A 24,372-nucleotide genomic window follows, 5' to 3' on the forward strand; every position below is an offset into this window, starting at 1 on the left:
TTGTTCATGGACCCCTGTAACAAAATCAGGCGACGGCTGCCGGCAACGGCGACAGCGATGCCAGCGATGACGGTGACTATTGCAAAGTGCTTTGACTTTGGGTCTGGCTGCTGCTGCTGCTGCTGCTGCTGGTTTCTGGCTGTTGGCAGTCGTAAAAAATGTAGTTTATATTCAAAATAAATGAGGTTGACTTTATTTACGCGCTTATGCTTTTTATGCGCTTTGCAACAAATACTCGTAACAACGACAGCAAAAATCATCAACGTTGCTGTCGCTGCTGTCGGCTGCAACCAGGCGGACGTACAAATCAGCAAATGCCTTCGGTGCGGGCTGAGAGAGGGGGTGCTTTGCTATTGAGCAGAACTTCGTAGGTGCTGCTGGCATGGTTTTTTTTATTTTTTTGATAAACGTAGCGTAAGTGATTTACCAACATTATTGTTGTGGTTGTAGCTGCTGCGAACGCAAATCAGAGCGCTGATAATTATTTCTGTGTGATTCAATGCAGGCAGGCAGGCGGACAGGCAGGGCGGGTGCTGTAGAAGTAGCTACAAAGCTCCCACTGTCATGCCACGACCATCACAGTCATAGCCAACAGAGAATAGTCAAATAATAATTGTACAGTCGAAATCCTACTGCTGCTGCTGTTGTTGGCACAACAGATGAAACCAAAACTTTCGCTGTTTGGTTTTTGAATATTTTTCCGAAAATTAATAGCGGACTAGAATGTGTAACGGTCTGTCATTGTCCGGATTTGTAGCAGGCGGTTCGGGACAAAGCGACGTGGGACGGCGCTGGCAATTGTTTTTAGTAAAGCGCACAAAAATGGGCACGGGTAGCCGGGCACTTTATTGTTGTTAGGCACTCTGTCAGCAGCGGCCGGACGCATTTGTTTCTGATTAAACCGAGCATCGGGGCTCTGTTTAGTTTTTGCGGTGTGGCAGGCGGTTATTGTCGCCAAAACGTATCAATGGCGCGTTGTTTCCCATGAGTTATTGTAACTGTCGCAATGGCAGTAAACAGTTGCTCTTGTTGCTGCCGTCGCTGCTGCTGCTGCAACTGCTGCCACCGCCGTCGCCGCTGCGGTTCGAGGCGACTGAAAGGATTGCGGCGCTTATTCCTCCGCAATACAATTAGCAATGGTTGTTGTGCTGGAGGTGGGGGCAATGCCATGGTCATGTGCTGGGCGTGGTGTTGTGGCTTTAACTTTATTGAATTGTGACTGGGGGTTGAGCTTTAGCATGCGCCTGTCTCTGATGGTGATGGATGGTTAAGTGGATAAGTGGACAAACTGGTGGCGTTTGTTCGGGAAGAATCCAATCAATCATTCTGCTTGGTCAATGGCGTGTATATGTATACAATACTATAATCCTAATCAAAGCTAAAATTTAAATTTGCGGCAAAGAATCAAACCAATTGACGAAGAACTCTTATCAATTGATTATGGGTGTTGAGCACTTGACATGAATCAGTCAGCTGCACAGATATTAATCATCTTAATCAAGTCCAGGTCACGCTTAGATCATTGCATCAATCATCTTCAATCAGGATTATGCTAGTAATTATAATTGAAAATCAGATGAATTAGAGGCCGTAAATTAAGAAACAGTAGATTGTCCATTTAGTGAACGTACTAAACAACTATTTCAAAATTAAAAAATTTTATAATTTCACAAATGTGGTACGATCATAAGATCTTTGAACAAATAACACGAGAGTTAAATTCAACGAATTCACGTTATTTGAATGCTTAAGCACTTGTCATAAGGATTCAAATATACAAAATGAAAATCTCTTTGCTTTAGTTTTCAAATAAACATACTTAAGCTGACCAAGTATTAAATGAAATAGAGATTTTGATTAGACTTATAAATAAATCAGTTTTTTGTTGCTTTCAATTTATCGAAAGCATCCATAGTGTCATAAGAGGTGGAATCAACGCAGGACACTTTAGTCTTTTGATAGCCCAATCGATTGGTTTTCACCTATAAGCGCATGTAAAATAAATTTATAGTCACAAAGTTGTATATTATTTATGCAATGGAAACCTACCATCTTAGGGCATGGCCGTTCCCAATCAGAGTCTTTATCGTTATCATCGGTATCAGTGTTGAAATCTGATTTGTAATGTGGAACGAAAGATCGCTTGGCTTGCCTGCGACGTCTTTGGGGTACCGAAGTATTTGATGCAGATATTTCCGCTGCTACGTTTTCCATACTTTCGACTGCAGAATCCTCTATGGGTGCAGCTTGATGGATAACTGGTGCGCTCGTCGCCGAAATTGATTTAGTATTCGGTTGTTCGTCTTGCTGGCTAGAAATTATTCTAGCAATCTTTACTGGAAGGGCAGAGAGATTCTTAATTTGATTCACTTTGAATGTAAGCTCCGCTATAGTAATCTGTATGGAAAGAACTTTAAGTTAAGTAGTCTTGAGTTTTTAAGTCCAATAATAGAACTAACATTCTTTTGACGTTCCATCTCGACAAATTTGGTTTGGTCTTCCTTATGGCGTGCGTCCATTTGCTGTAGCTCGGCCTCTAGTGTTACGATATTTGTCTGCGAATGCTTGAGCATTAATTACATTTTTTGCCCAAGTTTATGCTGTCTTACCTCGTATAACTTCTTTAGCTCCTGCAACTGTTGTGCCAGCTCAGCGTTTTGAGCTGACAAGGTATTCGTAGCATCCTCGTGCTTTTGCTGAAGTTCTTCAAATGTCAACTTCAGCTGAATGGATTCGTTCGTAATCTTAGCCAGCTGACATTTAGCAACATCAGCTGCCTCAGCATTCGCAGCCGTTAACTGATTGTTGGTTTCTGCAAGCATTGCAATATCGGATTGATAACGCTTTGCATCAGAGACCAATTTTACATTCTGGTTTTGTAACTCGTCTATCTTTAGCTTATGCTGATTTATTTCAGCTGACATTCGTTCATCAGCGCCAGACAACTCAATAGACAATTGCTGATTTGCCTTTTGTAGATCAAAGTTGCGTTCCTCAACATTCTTCAGCTTCTTTACGGTTATTTTCAATTCAGCTTCACGCCGCATATTGTTCTCCTTCAGCTCTTGAAGTGTAGCTGCCTGTTCTTGTAGCTCATCTTTTAGCTGTGATTGGATAATTCGTAACGCAAAAGAATGAATTTTTTAGATTTGTGTTCACATGGTCTTTCCAGTACGAACCTCGTTATGATGGACTGTCTCCTGCTTATACTGCTCGATAGTAGAAATCAATTCTTCAATATGCGCTTCCAACTGCGTATTTTGCAATTTCAATTCGGCCAACTCAGTCTCGAGTTGGGCCACCGCTTCCTGTTTCTCCTGCTGCGCAGCCTTAAGCTAAATATGATAGGAATATCCAGTCTATTCTACTTCCTTCTGTCCAATCTATTTGTTATCCGCTTACCTGTTCCCGTTGATTCTCCACTTGCCGCATAGCAGATTTCTGCTTGAGCAAAATGGCATTCATATTTGCGAATTCCTTGTCGTAGGCAATCTCCAACTCAATGTATTTCTTCTTGTCAGACGTGTACTTATCTTTTAGCTCATCCTTTTCCTTAGATATGTCGCTACACGTACTCTTAAGATTCTGCAATTGCTCTTTAACCTCTTGCAATCTGTTAACAAAACACACCAAACATCAACTGATTCCTTACATTGAATATAACATTATAATCGTTTGTCTTACTGTTTCTTCAAGAGTGCATTTTCCTGGTTTTTTTCTGCGACACATATGTTGGTGTTTTGCATCTTCTCGGAAATCTCATTAGATTTCTTCTTAAATGCCTCGAGGGATTGCTTGTGGTGCTTAACATAATATTTTAATACATTTTGGGGACTGGTCGGATCAGATAGTGGCGCTCTTTGAGGAGCATTGGTTTTAATAGCTCTATTCATTTTAATTTTTCCAGACTTCGAAGATGTCTTCAAAAATTTACTCGAATCGTCTTGGGTGTCTACCTTAACCGGTGGCATGTTTATTGAGATATGCGATGAAGATCTATATTTGTAGCTTACTTATTAAAGGCTTTAATATCCGACTACATATGGATAAAATGACGTTTGAGTAATTTACCTGATTTAATAAGAAATCTTTCTCGAAGTCTCCTTTAAAATCAAAATGCGCAATAAGAATGCGTCTACACTCTAAGTCAACGGTAAATTTGGGTAATTGCCAGCACAAAAAAGTATCGATCAGCCGATAGTTTGCAAGTGCTTATTGTGATTGTCAGATTGTATAAATTGTGATGAATATTATGCTCAACAACTTAACTTAACTTATCTCAAATAAAACGTATTTAATATTTGTCTCTCATATATTAAATTAAGAGCACATTGAATACAATTTATGATAAGTTTATGAAATTTGCGATACTCGGTTGCGATCCTTTAAAATTTGTTTCATGTGGCTACGATGCCGCAATAGTCTGGCATCCCTGGTCGTCAAAGAAAGAAAAAAAAAATCAATTTACTTATAAAATAATTAATATTTGTAAATGAAAATGATTTAAAGCTGTCTATCATATCACTCTTTCAAACGATCACCGTATTTAGCTCATAAATGCTTTTTAATTGAAAACAAATTAATCAAACTATGTAAAAGGTTGCAAATCAGAAATAAATCAATCAAAATTATATTTCAATCATCGGCTACCTTAATTTCATGTAACAGGTTTAAACCTGCATTATTAACTTGTTTCGGCTATTAATACGTCTATACATTTAATTAGGCTCCCAATCAATCAATGAATCACAAGGCCATTCAGTCACTGCTAAAGCAATTAAAATTAATCAACAATCAATCAAAATGTCACCGAGCACGAATCAACCCAGACTGCAGCCATTTATATACATACATGTGCTTATATACACACATGCATACATGTATGGCACATATGTATATATATACATATATATATATATATATATATATATATATATATATATATGTATATGTATGTATGTATGCTTGTATATGCAATCTTTGTCAGGCAATCAATTAGTTCCCGCTCAGGACCTGTTCCAAATCATCAGCATCAACATCAACATCAACAATCGGGCGATGTATGTATGTATTTTCAATCAGCTGACCTCGATGTCTGGGCTGCTCTTTGGCCATGGCCATTGCCAACATGTGCTCATATAATCAAAAAACAAAAAGCAAACATATATTCACATACATACACGCATACATACGCATTCAATCTACGCCATTAGCCATATAACCCATAAGCTTATACAGCCCATAACCCGTAACCCCAAAGCTGTAACCCAGTTTCAATTGAACGCGTTTTCACATGCCAGTGCACCAGCCTCCTACATACCTCCTGCCTAACCCACGCTCCGCTGCTCACCATGATCATCATCAATTGGCATGCAATGTGTGACCGCGACCGAGACTAGGCAAATGCTTGCCGAATAGGAGGTTTTATTTTCGGGTGGATTTCCAGGGTAATTGAAACAGAGGGAGGGAGAGAGAGAGCGAGAGCTGTGCTCGGTCTACTTTATGCCTATTTGGCTTATTATTATTTTTTTCTTTTTTTTTGTGGCCGACCAAGCAAAGCAATAATCCAACTAAATTGAAATCAAACCCAGACGCCTGCCCACACACACACACACACACTCATATACGCGCACGCACACACGCACGCTCGCGCTTGTCACGATTTGGGCACTGGGATGACTTTACGAGGCGACTTTAATTGCTGAGGTCAGGAGAAGTAATCAAAAGGCACTGCAAAAAGCACCATCAAATCGAGCTGAAAACGCGCGCATCAAGCGTCACTCTCCAAAAACGACATCAATTCAATCGCTGAGAGGGAGGGGTGGATTAAGCTGAGTGTTAAGTGCGCCGCCATTGCGTTAACAAATCTTCACTACTCTCGCTTTAACTCTCCCCTCATACGCTCTATTCTCTTTGTGTGCGTGAGTGCGTGCGTGTGTGTTTCTGTGTGAGCTGCACTTTGTAAAAGTGTTTTGCCCATTTACGAGCCAGCGAGCTCGCCGAGCGTCGGCGCTGATTTTTATGCCATGTTTGGTGTTGACTGTGAAGCAAACGCCTGCTAGCCACCAGACGCCACCTAGCGGCAACAGCGTCAGTGGCAGTCCCTTCGCTGCCCCGCCATCTACTTTGCCTTTGTCAATCAGTGCGAGCGTTCGTCTGTGTGTGTGTGTGTGTGTGCACAGTCACTTTCATATGTTAGTGGGCGTGGCCATGGCATGAGCACACTTGCTACAAGTCTTGTTTGCCGTTAGCTACTGCCGCTGCCTGCTGCAACAGTGTTGCCAGCTATGCACACGTAGCAGCAGCCGCAGTCGACACTGGCGCCACCTACACGGCCCCCACCCACAACAAGATATATGTTGACAGCTTGTGAAAATATGAGCAACGTTTTGCTGCTACCAGCCAAATGTGTTGAAAAATTGAAAAATATTTCGCCATCGATGCACTAAAATATGGTCCAGGCGAAAGGCAAACGCCAAATCGCAGGCGAAATGCAGAACAACAACAAAAACCCAAATAAAACCTAACACAGCAGAAAGAAGAAGCACAACGTGTTGGGTTTTGTGTGCCAAAAAAGGAACGGGCAAGAATGTATTTGGCGGCGCGCCAGACTTTAAAAAGAACAAGAACAAAAAAAACAGAAAAAAGCAGTGGCAACACGAGCCACGCCTATAGCCAGCTATCGTCGTGATCGAGTCCGCTGAATGTTTTCTGGCTGCGTTTACTCTTTTGTTGTTTAAAAGTTTTTTTTCTTCACTTTTTCTTTTTATTTTCTGTTTCTTCCTCCCCTTTTTTTGGCTGGGGGCTTTTATTTTGATTAACTGACAAGCGGCTGGCAATTGGCACAATTGAAGGCAACTCCTTGGTCCTAAGTCCTTGTTGCAGGCATTGTTGATTTAGGATAACGCCAGCCAGCTGCCAAAAGGTTAACGTTAACGAATTTATATTAAGGCCGCCAACAAAACGCCCAAAATAAAAAGACGAAATATGCCAAAAGGAGAAGGGCTATTGTGCGGCAGCAGAGGGGTCGAAAGATGAGCAGCTCAAAAATTTGCTTGCTCGCCATTTACCGGTCGCGGCAACAAAGAGATAACAGAAATCTGCACATCGCCCCATAACTCTAAAGCCACATTGAAATGTATATAGTAAGTACGCACACCACACACCAGCACATCCACTCACTCACACACACACACACAAGTATACATACTTTATGTGTAACACAAAAGGCAACAACTTGTTAACTTTGCTTTTTATTTTAGGGACACTCTAAGTTGGGGCAGCTTGGCCTGCAAAATTTGGGTTTGGCTTTCCTTTGCTATACACTGTACCTGAGCGTAATCGGGGTATATTGCTTAGCTGTCAAGTGTATATGTATGCGTAACGTTACAGCCAGTGTGGCAGCTACTTTTTCACAAAGCTCAAGTGGACTTAGCTGCCAAGTGCGTACAACTTGGCGTATGAGTGATATATTGTGAAAGTTTATAGACTTGAAAACGTATACGTCACACGCTCAGATGGCTCAAAGACTGCTCTTCTCAGTCAGAATTGGGTATTCTACGGTCGCTGCAACTCTTTGGCCACTCGTTGGTAGCAGCTGCTGCGTCGCACAGACAAATGCGAGGGCTTTGACTTGGCTGTTGGTTGCTGCTCCCGTTGCTTCTGCTGCTGCTGTTGCTTGGCGCCTACTGAGCCGGGGGGCCATAAAATTGGCGTCGCCACCGCGTGATTAGGAGCCGCGACGCGTTTCATTTAGCTTGTCCTTAAGGCTCCCGCAAACAGTCAAATACACACACACACATACACACTCAGACACACACACACACACATAAACATGCTGAGTACTTACATATTGTATAAGTAACGTAAATTGTGGAGGCTCTGTGGCAAATTGAGAGGCATTCTTAAAGGCCAATCTCACGAGATGGCCATTTATGTATGTGATGCGATGCCCCTCGGAATTACTTATTGAAAGCGCTTGCTTCCAGTCCTGTCCCCACTACACATTTCCCTTCAATCATTTAATAAAAAAATCCAAACACTTTATCTTCGAAATTAGCAAATGGGCTTTCATAAGAAAATTTTACTAACTTTATGGCCAATTTTTAAAAATGTCTTTTATTTTAAATGTATATAACAGCAGAGACCAATATATATAAAAAGCAGAGACCACAACAACAGAGACAAGTCAAGCGTGATTATTTATTAAAAGTGAAAATAATTCATAGCCTGAACATAAATCTATTCCATGAATAAAGCTCAAGGCTAGACAAATATCATCCCATGAAAATTATGACCCTGCCAATGGCTGAAAGTAGTTTAAGGACTAGATTCTAAGTGCATGAAACAGTTGAAGTCTTAAATTCAAATGTGGAACTGTTTCAACCAATAAGTTTGCCAGTAAGCATAAGCTAGATAGAAATCATATCAAGTAAGGGTAGAGCCGACAAATCTTTTGTTTTAGAATCGTGTCATAAATAAGAGAAGTGTATGATTTTCCATAGAATCGATGGTCCCTTTGACATATGACAAGCATACATACATAGATACATATGGACACATACATATATGTAAATACTTCTTGATTTTGTAGACGTCGTCTTATGTGCAGTCAAATAATTCTTGATAAAATTATAATACCCCCAGCAAGGACACAGACACACAGAGGCCGGCAGACAGACAGACGTTTGCTGCCTTCATCGACAACAAAGTCTGCATATGTTCCAAGCATCACCGTCGTATGAAATATCATCATCAAAAGAAAAAGAGAAGAAGCCCATATGCTAGCTGCTTTCATAAATGAGCAAAACAGTCTTCAAAATGCACATATTTACACAGATGTGTGTGTATATATTTATGCTAAAATATTGTGCAGATTCTAGCTGAAAATGGAGCGTAAAAGTGAAACGAGAGAAGACAGATTAGAATGCTTGAAATTTGATAATAAGCTGAAATGTGAACAGTTCGCTTTGATGTTCGAATTGTCGATGAATCTGCGCTCTTGTTACATGTGTAGAGCGCACTCTATTATCTGCGGTTGCCTAGCGCCACCTGTTGGCAGTCGTGGCCACTAATATGATTATTATTTGCTTATGTAACAACATTTGAAACTCTCAGCTGCTCGGCTTAGCAATTGATATTCTTAATTGTTGCTCCAACTTAATTGTATTAAAATACTTGCAAGTCTTAAAAGCAAACTCGAAGCTTAACGTCGGCTTAAGACTTTTCTCTGGCAACTCAACTAACAGACCACGCCCCACAGCTCTCCATCTCCACAACTCCTCTCTTATTTATTGATAATTTCGCATCTGTGGGCTGCTATGGTGATAATTAAAATTCAAAGTTGAACCTAAATATGAGTTAAATTACGGCTGAGAGCGTCAAGAGTGAGCCAAAGTCTGTTTACGACAACAGCAACAGCAACAACAACAAGGAGCTACAACAATATTAAGCCAGAAACTAACTAATTGCCATATTTTTGTCTCAAGTTCTTTGCAAAGATTTCAGCTTCGTTGTCCGTCCACATCGACTGCTCTTACCTACTTTCCTGCATCACTGCTGTTGCTGTTGCTGTTGTTGCTGCTGCTGCTGCTGCTGTTGCTGCTCTTCTGGGTGTCATGTTCACAAATTGCTGCTTATTAATGTCAGAAATTTCTAATTGCAACGCTGCATACAAATTGTTTTGCATCTGCCCCGGCCCCACCTACGCAACGGCTTTCTATCTGCGGCGCTCTAACTTGGCTGTGAAATATTTGCACTAATTTGAACAATAAATTTTGATTATTTGTGTGGTTTGCGTGTGCACATTGGGCGTGTGTGCGTGTGTGTGTAAATGATTTGCCTGGCTGGCCATAACGAGGCAACCGAAACCAAAATTCAGCTTAAAGTTTAGCATGACAGCCGCCGTTAGACTCAGATGGAGCAACGGAATCCGCATCGCAATTCAAACTAACGCAAACTTTCAGCCAGCCCCCATCCGGCCAACCCACCCACCCGCCAGCCCATGCAGAGCAAGTCAAGCCCAAAATACTTATAATCAAAGCAAAAATTTGCATAGTTTTGAACACACTTTTGTCAGCCGTAATGAGAGAGAGCGGGAATTGTGCACGCAGTTCTTGTAGCCTCGGCTTTTTCTTTCTCACACACATACAGAAACATAGATAGGCAACAGCAGCAGCAACGGCAGCAGCGGCAGCAGCAGCAGCTGTCGATGATAGTAGATTTATTACAGTTCGAGACAGCATGAAAGACAATTAAAAGGGCAATTCTATAGTAGCGGATCTCTCGTGTATATTTGGAGAGGCAGGTATACCAAATGCATACAGTCGCGTGCTCTCTCCCTCTCTCTCACTCTCACTCTCGCTATCCTTCTCTTTCTGTTGCTGTGCTGTGTGCAGTCATATAAAATATGTGGAAGGCATAAAGCCCCGTCACAGCAGCGAAAATAGCAAAAATAAAATGAAATAAATAAAAAAAATTATATTAAGAGCGAATTGCAGGCAACAGACAGCAGACAGCAGACAGCAGGCAGCAGGCAGCAGCGAGCAGTCAGCAGCCAGCAGCCAGCAGCCAGCAGCCAGCAAAAACGTAACCAGAACCCAATTTTGTGGCTGTTGCCAATAAGAGAGGCAATGGACGTAATAGTTGGCGCCGGCAAGCATCAGCGAGTCACAGTGGAGCCCCAAATATAGCCAACAATAGCAGCGGCAGCAAAACGGCTTAAACGCACAGTAGACAAAAGTGTGGGTCACTTTTGCATAATATTACAAATGCCCGATTGGAAATTGACCAAAATACAAAGTGGCCGCCACAATTGGCAAGAAATAAACCCTTTTCAATAGTCTCTGCTATTATCGTCATCATTTTTCACTTCTAGAAGATTATGACAAATGTATATGGATTCGTTTACAGTGTGCTCACACACACACACACAATCACAGACACACACACACAAGGAGAGTACACGCGGGAGAAGTGATTCTAGTTCAATTTCGCAGAGGTCGATCAATCGATTTTAATTGAATTTGGTGGCTTCGCATTGAGAGTTTAGTTAGACAACAGACGAGAGCTCTCAGTGCTGTTGCTTGGCGGCATGAAAGTAATTTTCACAAATGTTCAGCCAACAAAAGCATCTGAAGCTAATTGTGATTGCTATGGAATGATCTGACCTTAATCAAGTTTAGTTTTCAATTAAAAAAATGTGCTTAAAATGCACTTAAAGTGTTTGTTACCAACTGCAAAAAAAGTTAGTTAAAATCTCATAGAGATCTTATAGATTATGACGAGCTTTTAATTAAAAAAGTGCTTCTATATATTTAACGTTATAGAACTTAATACCAAACTTATAAAGCAACTCAAAGCAGAGCTTAATACTTTAGTTTATAAAGCACATGAAAGCTTTTGCATTTGTGTATAGGCAAAGCTCAAGAGAACTTGAACTTATAAAGCACATTAAAGCTTTTCCTTTTTGGTAGAGCTTGATACTTCAATTTGTAAAGCACATTAAAGCTGCTGCATACTGCAACGTAAAAGCTCATTAAAGCTTTTCAGAAATATGTGCAAAATAATCAAACTAATTCTAGTGAAAGCGATTGAAAACAATTGGTGTAACACCTGTATATGCATCTATCGTAGCCATTGCAAGTTGAGCCATCTAATAGGCCACTCAATACCCATTGTGCATTGTGCTGTCGAAAATATTTGCCAGCTGCATTTTACCTGCTGATATTTTGTGCATTGGCTTTGCCCTGTCTGTCGCTGCTCGTCGACATCATCCACATTCACATTCACAGCCATAGCCACAGCCAGGTCTTGCTCCCCCCACACGGACTTTAGCTCGTTCCGTAGTTTGTCGTTTCTCTGCATGTTATTGCAAGTATTGTTGCTGTTGTTGTTGGCAGCTATGGCTTTTGTTGATACTCTTGTTGCTGTTGCTGTTGCTGTTGCTGTTGTTATTTTTATTGTTGCCTACATCCATATATTTAACAATCTTTGTGTGTGCGCACATTTTGGTCTCTCGCTTCTTGTTTTTTCCTCTCTTTTTTTGGATTTTGGTTTGCCATTTGCCGTCGTTGTTATACCCTTTGGCGAGCATCTATTAAGCTTCTGTCTGACATAACGTGCTCAGAGTTGATGGCATTATCGATTCATTAAATTGAATTGTAACAAGCTTAATAAATGTTGGCTATATTCAATATATTCCTGGGAGCAGCGATTAGAGAGAGCGACTTGTAGTTTATTTTATATTTCAGCTTAAGTTAGTTGATCTTTTCTGGATCTCTTTTTATATAATTTGCCTTCCTTTCACTTTAGTTAGATGGAATTTTCACTTCTCTTAATTCACTCATTTCTTCACTAAGCATTTTCAATCTCAGTTCTATCTGGAGTCTCTTCCATCTCCATAAGGGTATGCCGTGTTCGACTCTTGTGTCGCGCAGTTGATTCTTGTTATTTGCTAGATTCTGTTTTTACTGTTTGCTGTCAGTAGGTAAAAATTCCAATAAATAATTGAAACCGGTTCGTTGTTGTAGCCTTTTCCCTTTTTACCGCTGCGCACGTTTTGGCTGCCATGATTATTATTTTATTTTATATTATTTTTTTATCGTTTTATATTATTTCGCTTAATTTTCTCTCTTTTTTTGTGGAGACGCAGCTGAATTCGCGTCCGACGCTTTTGGCATTTGAATTACAATGGAGCAGGCAGCAGCTGCTCTATGCGCTCCACGCTCCGCCCCCTGTTGCCCACTCCGATGATTGCTCATTTTTGACATTGTCCGAATGCAGCCGCAGAAAATTATGAAAATTACGTTACATCAGCAACAAATTCCCCTGAATCCGACTCAGCACTAACCCCGTGCAGCAGCTTTATCAATAAAACAAACATTTTCCGCTCAACTTCAAGCACCACACACTGGCAGCTGTCGCTGTCGAGCGCCGCAGCACGCCGCCTGGAAGTATCTGTCAGTAAATAGTTTTGCACTATTTCAATATTATTCAGAGTCAAGTTATCGCACGCGTTCACACATGCTGAGCGTCTATCTATGAGGCAGCGAGCTTGATTGAAAATCCTGATTTACGCACTTTTGAAACATGACTCAAACTAAAGTACTATGACAGCTTTTACTCTGACTAAGACAGCCATGAGATCTTCGGCTTTCAGCTGGAATCTCACACTTCAACTTTGACTACTCAATGCTACTAATACTGCCTAAACTACTACCAATTTAACTGCAACTTATGTTACTCTTTTAGCTCTTTTACTATTTAATGTACTTCTCCTACTCTTAGCACTTCTGTTATTTTATCTACTTTGCTTTACTACTTCTACTACTTATATTACTACTACCTCTAGTACTTCTACTACTTTTACTACTTATATTACTACTACTATTGCTACTACTACTTCTACTACTCTTACTACTACTTCTACTACTTCTATTGCTACTACTACTTTTACTACTACTTCTACTACATTTACTACTACTACTTTTACTACTACTTCTACTACATTTACTACTACTACTATTACTACTACTACTATTACTACTACTGCTGTTACTACTACTTCTACTACTTTTATTACTACTACTACTTCTACTACATTTACTACTACTACTATTACTACTACTACTATTACTACTCCTACTATTACTACTACTGCTGTTACTACTACTTTTACTACTTTTATTACTACTACTACTTCTACTACTTTTACTACTACTTCTACTACTTTTACTACTACTTCTACTACTACTTTTACTACTACTTCTACTACTACTTTTACTACTACTTCTACTACATTTACTACTACTACTATTACTACTACTACTATTACTACTACTACTATTACTTCTACTACTACTTTCAGTTCTACTTATATAACTACTACTTTAACTACTTTTACTGCTGCTACTACTACTACAACTTTTACTACTTTTACTACAGTTACTACTACTTCTACTACTACTACTTTTACTACTTCTTTTACTACTACTACTACACCTACTACTACTTTAACTGATACTACAGCTATTGTTAGTAGGACTTCCACTTTCACTACTCCTACTTTCACTAGTACTACTACTACAATTGCAAGTATACTTTGCTTTTAAAGGGAAACTCCCTGATAGCATACATTGTGGCATTGGGCGACTGCCTTTTTTTAATGATATTTGCCGTGGCAGATACAAAGTTGGCAACTGCTGCAGGGCGAGCGCGTTTGTTGTTTGTTAATTACGCAAAAAACTGGTCAAACAATGGCCGACAGTTGTGAAAGTGCAGCAGAGGCAACAATAACAAGCAGCTCCTGTCAGGGGAGCTGTTGTTGTGAGCGAAATTCTGCTGAATTTCGTTGCCTACTTTGTGGCAACTGTGCCACCAGCACCTGCGGCTGAGTCAACTCGCAAATGTGACTTATCTGGCTGTCAGAGCAGCGCACGACACCCAGCACTCGACACTAGACGAACTGTAAACTGTAAACTGTAAACTGTAAACTGCAAACTGCAAACTGTAAACTGCAAACTGTAAGCGGAAACTGTGAACAACAAACAGAATGCTCTTTCGTTTGTTCATACCCTGTGTAGAGGGGCGCTGTATCAAGGCCAGTTCGACGTGCTGCCCGGGACGATAAGCTCTTTAAATTTCTGATCTTTAGTTTGCCTTGATATCGCCCGACTAAAAGTTCTAATCAAAGTTTTGCGGTCAGCTACATTAGCGTGGGGGCAACTTTTAATGTAACGTTAAAGCGTGCAATTATTATTTTATAATGCCGAGCTTAAGAGCAAAGTTTGTGGCCAAAAATGTAACTTAAGCTCGGAAAACTTTCGCTTTGCCAAAGGTGTGTAATGTGGAGCAGATGAAAATGATTTAACAGCCCAGCGACCAAGCTACAAAATGGTAGGCAACAACTACTCAACAATTTGCCCTAGCTGCGACTGGAATGCCATCTGGAAGAAGACTCTGTTACGGGGGGCTTTCCGACCTTTGCTACCCATCGATACGCACTTTTGGAGGCTATCTATCAGTCGATCATGCTGCCAGCTCTGGGCAACTAAAAACTGCTAGAAGTCAGTTGCGGCCAACGGGACAATAAGTATTTTTGATAGTCATGACCCCAGCAATTGCGTAAAGTTAAAAATGAAGAGCCATAAAATGGGGCGAACGCGTTTTTAGTGCATAACTTGTAACGCGAATGATAAGTCGAAATGAAGCGGACGCCAAGCTTTGGCAGAGTCACAGCCCAAAAGGCGATGGCAAAAGTGGAGCTGGCAAAATGCGAAAATGCGAAAATGCGAAAATGCGAAAGCAGCAGCCGTTGATTTATGATAGCATCCGTAAAAGTTTTCAACCAAAACTCGCAGTTTAGCGCCCGCCAAGTGATAAACTGCAATGTCTTCCATTTAGTTTCCCAAAATCGAGCTGAAATGCGAGTGGGTTCATCTAATGTTCAAACAACAGCAGCGGGACAGTTGGGCCGGCAGTGGGCGCTGCTGGAGCAGCTGGCTAAACGGACTAAGTGTATTCTCCAAGTTATCCGATTTCCGACGTCGCTCAGCGACTCGTCTGAAGCTATTTTCCTATTGCATTTGCTGCTGCTGCCAAAGGAACAGCGCCAGCAACATAAAAAACAATTAGAGCAGAAACTTTGAGGAAAACACGCAACCAAATCAAGAATCCTCTTTGAAAGTTCAGTTCAAAGAGCTAAGAGGATATAATGCAAGCAGGTTGTGCATAGAAAATCATATTCAGAGTAAAGGAGAGAGTGAGAGGGGAGGGGGGTGGGGGAATATAGTGAAAAATTGATAAGGGGAGGGACAAATTGCAATGGACTGCGAGGGAGATGGAGCTGGAGGGAAGAGGAGAGCGAGAGGCCGACAGGTAAATTGAAATAGAAAGAGATGGACTGAAATGTAGAGATAGAGAGAGAGAGAGAAAGGCACAGTGAGAGAGAGATGAAGAGAGAGCAGAAGAGGATAGAAAAGCAAAGGCAGAGAGGGAAATATAAAACAAAAAGAAAGAAAGGCACAGAGAGAGAGAGAGAGAGAGAGAGAGAGAGAGACAGAGAGGGAGCCAGAGAAACTGAGTGAAAAATTTATAGAAAGAAACGAATTGAAATAGAGTGAGATGGAGAGTGATAGAGGGAGAGAGAGAGCAGTAGAATGAGGCAGAGACAGGCAGTAAAATTGGAATAGAAAGAGAGATTGAAGAGAGACTGAAATGAAGAGATAGAGAGAGGCGCATTAGAAGAGAGCGAGAAAGAGATAGAGACAGAGAGAGAAAAAGAGAAAAATAAATAGAGTGCGATAGACAGAGAGAGAAAGAGAGAGAGATGGAGAGAGAGAGAAAGAGAGAGAAAGAGATAAAGAGAGATAGAGAGAGAAAGCAAGAGAGAGAGAAAGTAAGAGAGAGAGGGATAGAGATACACAGAGATACAGAGTTTCACGGAGCTAGAGACCGAGCAAGAGCTAGGCGGTTAGACAGTGGGGCACAGAGAGCACAACACAAGAAGCAATAAAGGATAACGAAAATATGTCCACACATATGAGGAGATATACATATATAACTAGTTTCACCTGAATCACAGCGTGCAGCATAAGATAAACCGAAAATAGAGAGGGAAAATTGATGACTGTAAATCGGCTTCGTTTGGAATTGCCTCATGCATAGAATGAAAATTTGTGTTTTTTTTTTTCCCTGCCGCATCGAATTGAAGCCAAAGAAAAGTCCGGCTGCTGCACTGAGTTGAGGGAACTTTCAGATTTGTAGTTTGTAATTTGAAGCTCAAACAGGGAAGCAACACACAGACAATTAGGCTCGAAATTGGGCAGGAAACTGAAATGGGAATTGAATAAACTTGTGTGTATTAAGCGTGAATAAGTCACTTAAGCAGCGAAACATTTGTTCCTGCAATCAGCTCTTGGGTGTGCTTCAGATGGAGAGCAAGCAATTGTCTCGCCTGTTGGCTGTCCGCTGTCCGCTCTCCGCTGTCGGCTGTCAGCTGTCTATGGATTCCATTAATTTGGCCAACCTGGACGGGGCGAGTGCTCCAGAATCAAATGAGGCACGGCCGCAAAGTTAACGATGTCTTCTGCCTAAAAGTGTTGCGTAGCAGCAGCGAGTGCTCTGGCCGCCTCTTTGGGGACCTTTTTTCTACATTTCCATAGTGCTGCCCAGGGGCGTTGTGAACGAACACACACACACACCCACACACTTCAAATTAGCTGTGCATGTGTGTGAGTGAGGCGACCTATGCCGACCCTGAGCTTGAGTTCAATGTACGCCCGTTGCAGCTTCACTGGCGACACAGTCTCTGTCGTGCAGATAGTTACTGCTACTCGACTCCTCGACTCCTTGACTTGCCCCATCCCGAATTTTCTACTTCTTCACTAAAACAGCTCTCTGCATTCCGCATGGCTGCGTTTCGGGCTGCAGCTGCGACGGCGGCGACTTGTGCTGCGCCTGCTGCTCGTTTATGGTCGCTGTCAAATTAATTGGCTTTTCCGGTGCTCGGCCGGCTGCGTCCGCTTGACAACTCATTTCCTCGCATCTCAAGTCTGACATCTTTGCCTCTTCTGCCACGCCCCGTCCGATTTCCAATTTCTCTGACCACATTTTGCCCAAAATATCGGAAGTACAACAAATAAGAAAGATAAACTAGATGATGACACCAACGGGCGCACTTTGACCACTCCTCCCCATCCTGGCACCTGCTCCGATCGCATCGGCGTGTGCCAAGTGCTCGACTTTTAGCTCAGCATTGAGTGCTTTGCGACTTGTCACTCGGAGTGAGTCTTGGCTAAGGCTTGAGTACTCCCTTTGATTTTCACCTTTTTCACTCAATTTCCCTCACTTCCCCTCAATTTCCCCTCATTTGGTGAGTCTGCACATTGAGTATGAATCTGCTGTGCTGCAGCACAAGCTTTAGCTTTTGCAGCGCAATTAAGCTTTCGTGTGAAGACTTTCGTTAATTTAATAACTTTCATACCGTATGGGACTTTTATAATATTTCCCTGCAAGTTAGACACAAATTACGGTAAACTATTATCCGTTGTGAAATTTATATATATGACTTGGCTAAGCCTCTGGGAAATTGATGGGACTTATGGCATATTTCCCTGTCATTTAGACACAATCTACGATTTACACTTATCCGTTGCTGGGATATTTATGAAAATTAAGCAGAATACGAAAATATTCTACGATACGAGCTAAGCAGGTAAGCCTGTTTTCGAACCTTGAACGAAAGCAAGTTTCAGGCTAAGTTTTAGGGATATTTTATTTTTAAAATTAAGCTTCGAAATTAAACAAGATATATATTTTAAAAATTATATTTTATTTAATATTAATTAAATAACTTTTAGGTACAGTTACCATATTCTTTTTGCTCCGTTTGTCAATATATGATTTACCTGATATCCTTATATCTTCATTTTACATTATTTTCCATTTTAACTCTTAACCTAAATTTACAAAGTTTCTAAGTTAAAGTGAAATGAGCTAAGATTAATGACATAGGGATATTCCCCTTTTTATATTAAGAAGGCAAACCCCATTAGGTTAAAGTAGCTCAGCTAATTGTGGCAGAGTTTATGCAATAAATTAAATCTCGAATTTTATAACTTAGCTGCCGAGTTGAAGCACCTATCTAAATAGATAATTCTTAATTAAACAAAATACGCAATTTTCTTAGATATTCGTTGCAGTTTCTGTTTCTTTATTGTGGTTGCATTTTGTGGTTTTCATAAGCCCTCGCCCTCGCCCTCGCACCCACACAGACCCCTGAGAATTTCTTGTTAAACAGAATTGTGGCAAATTAGTTCGGCTTTTTGATTATTAGACATGAGAGCTGCAAGGCAACAGCAATTTAATTTGATTCCTAGACCGAAATCCAGCTTCAGTTCTGCAATCAAGTGTTAAGCATTTGCTGTGAACTCGACACTGAGCATAAGGCTTAACTGATTTATGTTAAGTGCGCTCAACCAGTTCACAAAACAATTGCAACTGTTTCCGAGAGATTCCATACATTAATTAAGCTTTATTATTTGTAAATAGCACGTGCAAATTATTAGACTTTCTGATGTATATAGGAATATTATTTGAAAATACATTTTTCTCTATATATAATTTAAGTCAATCTAGACAATTGAGCAGAAATAAAGGTAGTCAGCACATGGCTTACATCTTCTGCTAACATCTTCCAGTCATCGTCTGTCAATCAGTCTAAATGCTTTAAAGGAAGCTCATTTCATGCAAACATTGATCACAGTAGAGATATTCCCTCTCGAACTAGGCACTGAACATCCCTAAGCCTGCCTCAGGTATTGCTTTTGCGTTAATAAACGACATTCGCTCTTAATTCTATTCGAGTTTTCTGCCAGTAGGGGCATTCCCTTGTGCACGCGCCGCAAAGTAGGCAGCACTTTAGTTAATTTCAGCTGCAAGTGTCTCGGTTAAGCGGCCAGACAGCGCAGCCAGCTAACCTTCAAAAGTGTCTCTGTGTGCGTGTGTGTTTTGTTTGTGTGTGTGAGCTGAACTTCCGCTGCGCTGTCCTGGCAGGCGTGTCCTTGTTTCCTTGCCTGCCTGCCTGCCTGTCTTAGCGGTTATGCAGCTTAATATTTTCCGTTTGCCAGCTGACAGCTAACTGCAGCGGCAGCCAGTCCTAGTTGGCCGTCACTTTTGTTTCTCCTCCTCTTCTGCTTCTTCGTTTTTGTCCCTTTTTCACGGAAGCGGAAACGGCACACACACCCAACCTGACTCATGCGCGTGTAACGTGAAAACAAGTTGTGCATTAATCATCTGCATTGGCATTGAGTGTGTTCCATTCGAGCAGGGTTAACAGGACATTGCCGATGCTTTATTATGCGACCTGCACATAAATTAATTAAAATCCATTAACAGCTGCACAGAGGGCTAATTAGCCGCTTTCATAGGAATTTTAAATGGAAATTTGTATTCTTTATGCATGCTACCTGAGCCATAGTTCAAAGAAAATGAAAGGAAAACTATTTCGTATCGATTGGAGGAAAACTTAATGCTTGAGACTTTCCTTTGAAAACATTTGAATGGATATTTCATTTATATATATATATGAAAGCATACAAAATAAGCATTAAAGAAAGTAGTAAATATGATTTAAAAATTATTAAAATTTAAAAATGACTTTAATTATTAATAATATAAATGTAAAAAAATAAATCATAAGCTATAAATTATTAAAAATATAATAATTATTAAGAAAAAAATAATAATATAAAAAGCATAAATTATTAAAAGTATTGCTAACTAAAATTAAAACAAGAATTTAATAAATAACTAAAATAAAAATATTAAAAATATAAATTCTTAAAAATTAATAATTACTAATTAAAATACAAATTAAAAACAAAATCAAGATAATTCACAAAAAATAAAATTACAATAATAAGTTATTAAATAAAGCTTAAACTTATGATATTTATTAAAAAAATTAAAACTAAAATATGATTTTTATTTATATTTTAATTTATATTTATAATTACATCATTTTCAATTGCCAATAATTAATTTTGATATTAAATATATATATATAATAATAATATTTTTTATATATATATAAAATATGTATGTAATATTTTTTTAGCGTCAGTTTATATTATAGAAAATATATAAATAAATTATAAGAAAATAAATAAAATGAATGCTTTAATAATCTCTGCTTAAATTAATTTAATAAAATTGCAATCTTAAAAATTCGTAATATAAAATTTGTTAAAGCTTCTGCTGTTATTTTTCTTCCGTTTTCCTTGTTTTTTCTTTATTTTTTGTTGGCATTGCGCTCAATTTCCAGAACATCGTGTAGCAATTTAATTTGAAATATGCAAATTGGCGCCAAGCACTTGGAAGCAACAGCAACAGCAGCAGCAGCAGCAGCAGCAGCAGGAGTAGCTCGTGCAGCGTGTAAATAATAAATAACAAGATGAACATGATAAACACGTTAGGAGACACGCATACATAAAGCAAATATAGACAGGGACTGGCTGGGGGCTGAGTCCTAAGCTTGGTAAGATCTGATCGTATTGGGCCTCAGCTGTCTGTCAATGTCAGTGTGGCAGGGCGGGTAAGTGGCTGAGCGGGTGAGCGTTGACGACGGAGCGGCTTGCCGCACTGTTGGCCTCGGCAGCGGCATACCATGCCAATCTGGCATCTCAGCCATGCCAATGTCAAAGGCAAAGTCCAAGTCCAAGTCAAGAGGCAACAACAGTCTTGAAATGCGGCTGCGGCTGTGGCTGCGGCTGCTCTAAGTGAAATATTAAGTGTGAACAGCAAGTCAAGTGGATGTGGAAGTGGATGAGGAAGAGAAAGTGGAAGGCAACGGCCATGGCGACACACAGCGTAGCGCAAAACTTTTTCAATTATAAACGCTTTCAGATAAGCTAAGCAACAAATAAAACAGCAGCAGCAGCAGCAGCAGCAGCAGCAGCGGCATCAGCATCTGCTTTGAGTATATCTTGCCCCACAAGTCCCACATTTGGCAGTTTATTATGCTTTATACTATGCAAGCGTGATGTTTAATTGAATATTATTATTTATTCTTATGCCACACGCACTCCCACGCACTCCCACGCGCACACACACACATGCGTGTGGCCTTGGCAAATGAGTTTTTATGCTTCGCTTGATAGCGTCTTGTGGCTTTGCCTCATTATACGTTTCCATTCATCTGCAAGTCGTTAGACATTTGCTCACAAAAAAGTTCCAGCTCCGATTCCATTTCACGCTGCGCAGCTGCTTGCTGCTGCTTCCAGTTGCATTAAAGCTAAGTCCAAAACCTTTGACGCCTCGAATTTATTTTACTTAACTTCACTGAAACTCATTTACTTGTGTCGCTTAAGCAAATTCATGGCTTGTCATATCTATAAGCTCACACGGAACGAATGGCCGCAATCTCTTTTCAAATATACAACTCCTATTGGGGCAGCTGCCGTTCTTCTCTTGTAATGTCGATGTTCGAGCAGCTGAAGACGAAATTCAAGTTGAAGCTGCAAACGACTTGTTCGCCTTGGCTTAGAATTGAATCTTGAGCATGCAATTTACATGAACAGAGCGGAAAGTGCAATTGCTTAAAACGTAGCTAAATTTATATTATATTTCAATTCCAAGCTGCAAGCGCATTACTTTTGCTGCTGGCGCAATCAAGTCTTAAAGTCGCCGTCCTGTCATTTATCTGTGCGAGATTTAGTTGGGGATTGCAGGTCTTTGTGTTGATGGGGTGGCTGCACTTGCAACTGTCGTTGCATAGCTCCAAAGTGCCCTGTCATTCAAGGGTCACACACTGGCGCACACTCGCACACATACACACACACACACACTTAATGCTTATAATGCCCAGCGACAAATCAAGCAGCAGGATGCGGGCGGCAGGCTGCAGGATACAGCTGGCAGGATGCAGGAAGCTGGACAGCAACAGCAGCACGTACGCTCCGATCTGTCAGCACGTACATAAGCACATGTATGCTCCTGTATAGCTTTGAATCTACATTCACAATCAGACTGCCCCGGGCGGAGAGTGTCACTGTTGAAAATTTGGTAGTTCGCTGTAAACGTTTTCAGTGCTCATTTTTTACAATTAGGCCGGTACAATACGTATTGTTTCTGAAACTTAATAACCACCCGAAAGATACTTCCATGCCGAACCAAATGTCACGCCGCACTGGTACGGATGGCGGAGGGCGAACGGCGACGGCCAGCTGTGCCAGCGGCAGCAGACTCGATAGAGACAACAATAGCAGTTGTGGCAGCAACAGTTCCAACGGCACAGATAGCATCAATGATAGCGGCAGCCAGCGCCTGTCGAAGCTGCGTCCACTGGCTCGACTGGATCGCCTGCTACGCCGTTGGCTACCTGGCTATAATTATTTGCGCGGCATATCCGCCAGAAGCAGCAGTAGCAGCGGCGTCGACGGCGGCGGCGGCGGCGGCGGTGGTAGTGGTAGGAGATCGCCCGACACAGTGTCGGCGCCATTGCCATTGGACTCCGTCATGGAGGAGCAGCAGCAGCAGCAACCGCTCACCACTGAGCCACCGCTGTCGGTGCGCAAGCGACGGGACGGTGAGGTGCTACTAGATGCCGGCATTGCCAAATCGGAGTTCTGCTTGAAGCTGGAAAAGCTATTGAGGGCCAAGTTAATTGTCAAGGATTAGCGGATCAACTCGAATCGACCTACCACAAGTACTTTGAGAGCCAACAAACTGGTCATTAAAGGCGTAGTCGTTATCATCGAAATGAACCCACATCTATATTATATATTAAAAGCAAAATCTCCTTCTTCGATCATCCCACCGAACTAAAATTATAGTCAATAAATTTTTTGATGAAATTAAATCATTAATTGAGGTTCAGCAAGTGCCAAGAGTCAATGAAACATATGCGAAATAAGATGTCAAGCGAAGCAGTTCAAAACCAGTGTATCGATTTATATTTTATATTGAATCGAAGATTTAATAAAGATAATTACTTACAAATTAATAGAATCAAATCATATTTTATTAGCTACAAAAGGATTTAACTTTAAAGACGCAACTTTTTGAGGACGAAGTCAGGCATAGCTAAAGAACGGCTGCTTTTTTAGAGTTATACAAGCTTAAGTCATAATTGTATATAGAAATATATTTTTAATAACAATAAAATAAACTTTATTAAATAGAAAATTATATGGCATTAATATTTAAATATTTCAGCACAGGGAAAAGCTGAAGTAAAATGGGCATCATTTATTTGCTAAGGCATTCAAAATGTGCTTTCCACTCTATGGACTTTTAAATACTTGTAGTAAAAGTTAATTTAAATGATCATTCAAAAAGCTCTCCCATTGACCACATTATGTTGCTAATGCGTCATTTTAATGACTTTGGTTACATTAGTTTACCCCAGAATGCCATTAGGCATTAGCTTCCTTCAGTGTTTCCATCAATTCAAACTAAAATTCAACTGATTTATCATCGTTGAACCAACGACAGTTCCTTTTATATTATCGTAATTATGTATTTATGATGATGACAATGAGAATTCACAAGAGAACGAAGAGTGGATACTCTGATAGACTACTGATGTAGTAGATATATACACATAAATATATATATATTGTATCAGAGCGATATAGCTTTACAGTGTTTCCCATGTCAGCTTTATATGTGTATGCTACAGTTGCCTAATCCGGCAGGGGAAACAGCTGATGATAAGCAGATTCGTCTGTTTGTTATTGATCGAACACAAATATTTGGGGTTGACTTTAGTCAACTAAAACGAAAAGTTGTTATATCCAAGCAATGGTAGGGTACAACGCTGGCTGCTAAAATGGAGGCAGAGCTTATGATTTATGTGGACCCGCTCGTATG

At 40.5% G+C, this 24,372-nt stretch overlaps 2 protein-coding genes across 2 annotated transcripts; one reads left to right on the forward strand and one right to left on the reverse strand.

Annotated features, from left to right (window-relative positions):
• Positions 1-1,799: 1,799 nt before the first annotated feature.
• LOC111601883 (paramyosin) lies at positions 1,800-3,746 on the reverse strand. The gene is made up of 7 exons (XM_023318725.2): positions 3,685-3,746; positions 3,403-3,613; positions 3,180-3,335; positions 2,610-3,104; positions 2,460-2,555; positions 2,050-2,397; positions 1,800-1,982 (listed from the first exon to the last, which is right to left on the reverse strand). Exons 1-7 carry the CDS (start codon positions 3,744-3,746, stop codon positions 1,875-1,877), a joined length of 1,476 nt encoding a protein of 491 aa, XP_023174493.1. The 3' UTR covers positions 1,800-1,874.
• An 18,780-nt stretch (positions 3,747-22,526) lies between these two features.
• On the forward strand, positions 22,527-23,508 carry LOC111601911. The gene has a single exon (XM_023318759.2). The coding sequence runs from the start codon at positions 22,663-22,665 to the stop codon at positions 23,176-23,178; it is 516 nt and encodes a 171-aa protein (XP_023174527.1). The 5' UTR covers positions 22,527-22,662; the 3' UTR covers positions 23,179-23,508.
• Positions 23,509-24,372: the final 864 nt, after the last annotated feature.

This window comes from Drosophila hydei, unplaced genomic scaffold (assembly GCF_003285905.1).
Source record: "Drosophila hydei strain 15085-1641.00,03,60 unplaced genomic scaffold, DhydRS2 tig00000211-arrow-pilon, whole genome shotgun sequence".
Lineage (NCBI taxonomy): Eukaryota > Metazoa > Arthropoda > Insecta > Diptera > Drosophilidae > Drosophila > Drosophila hydei.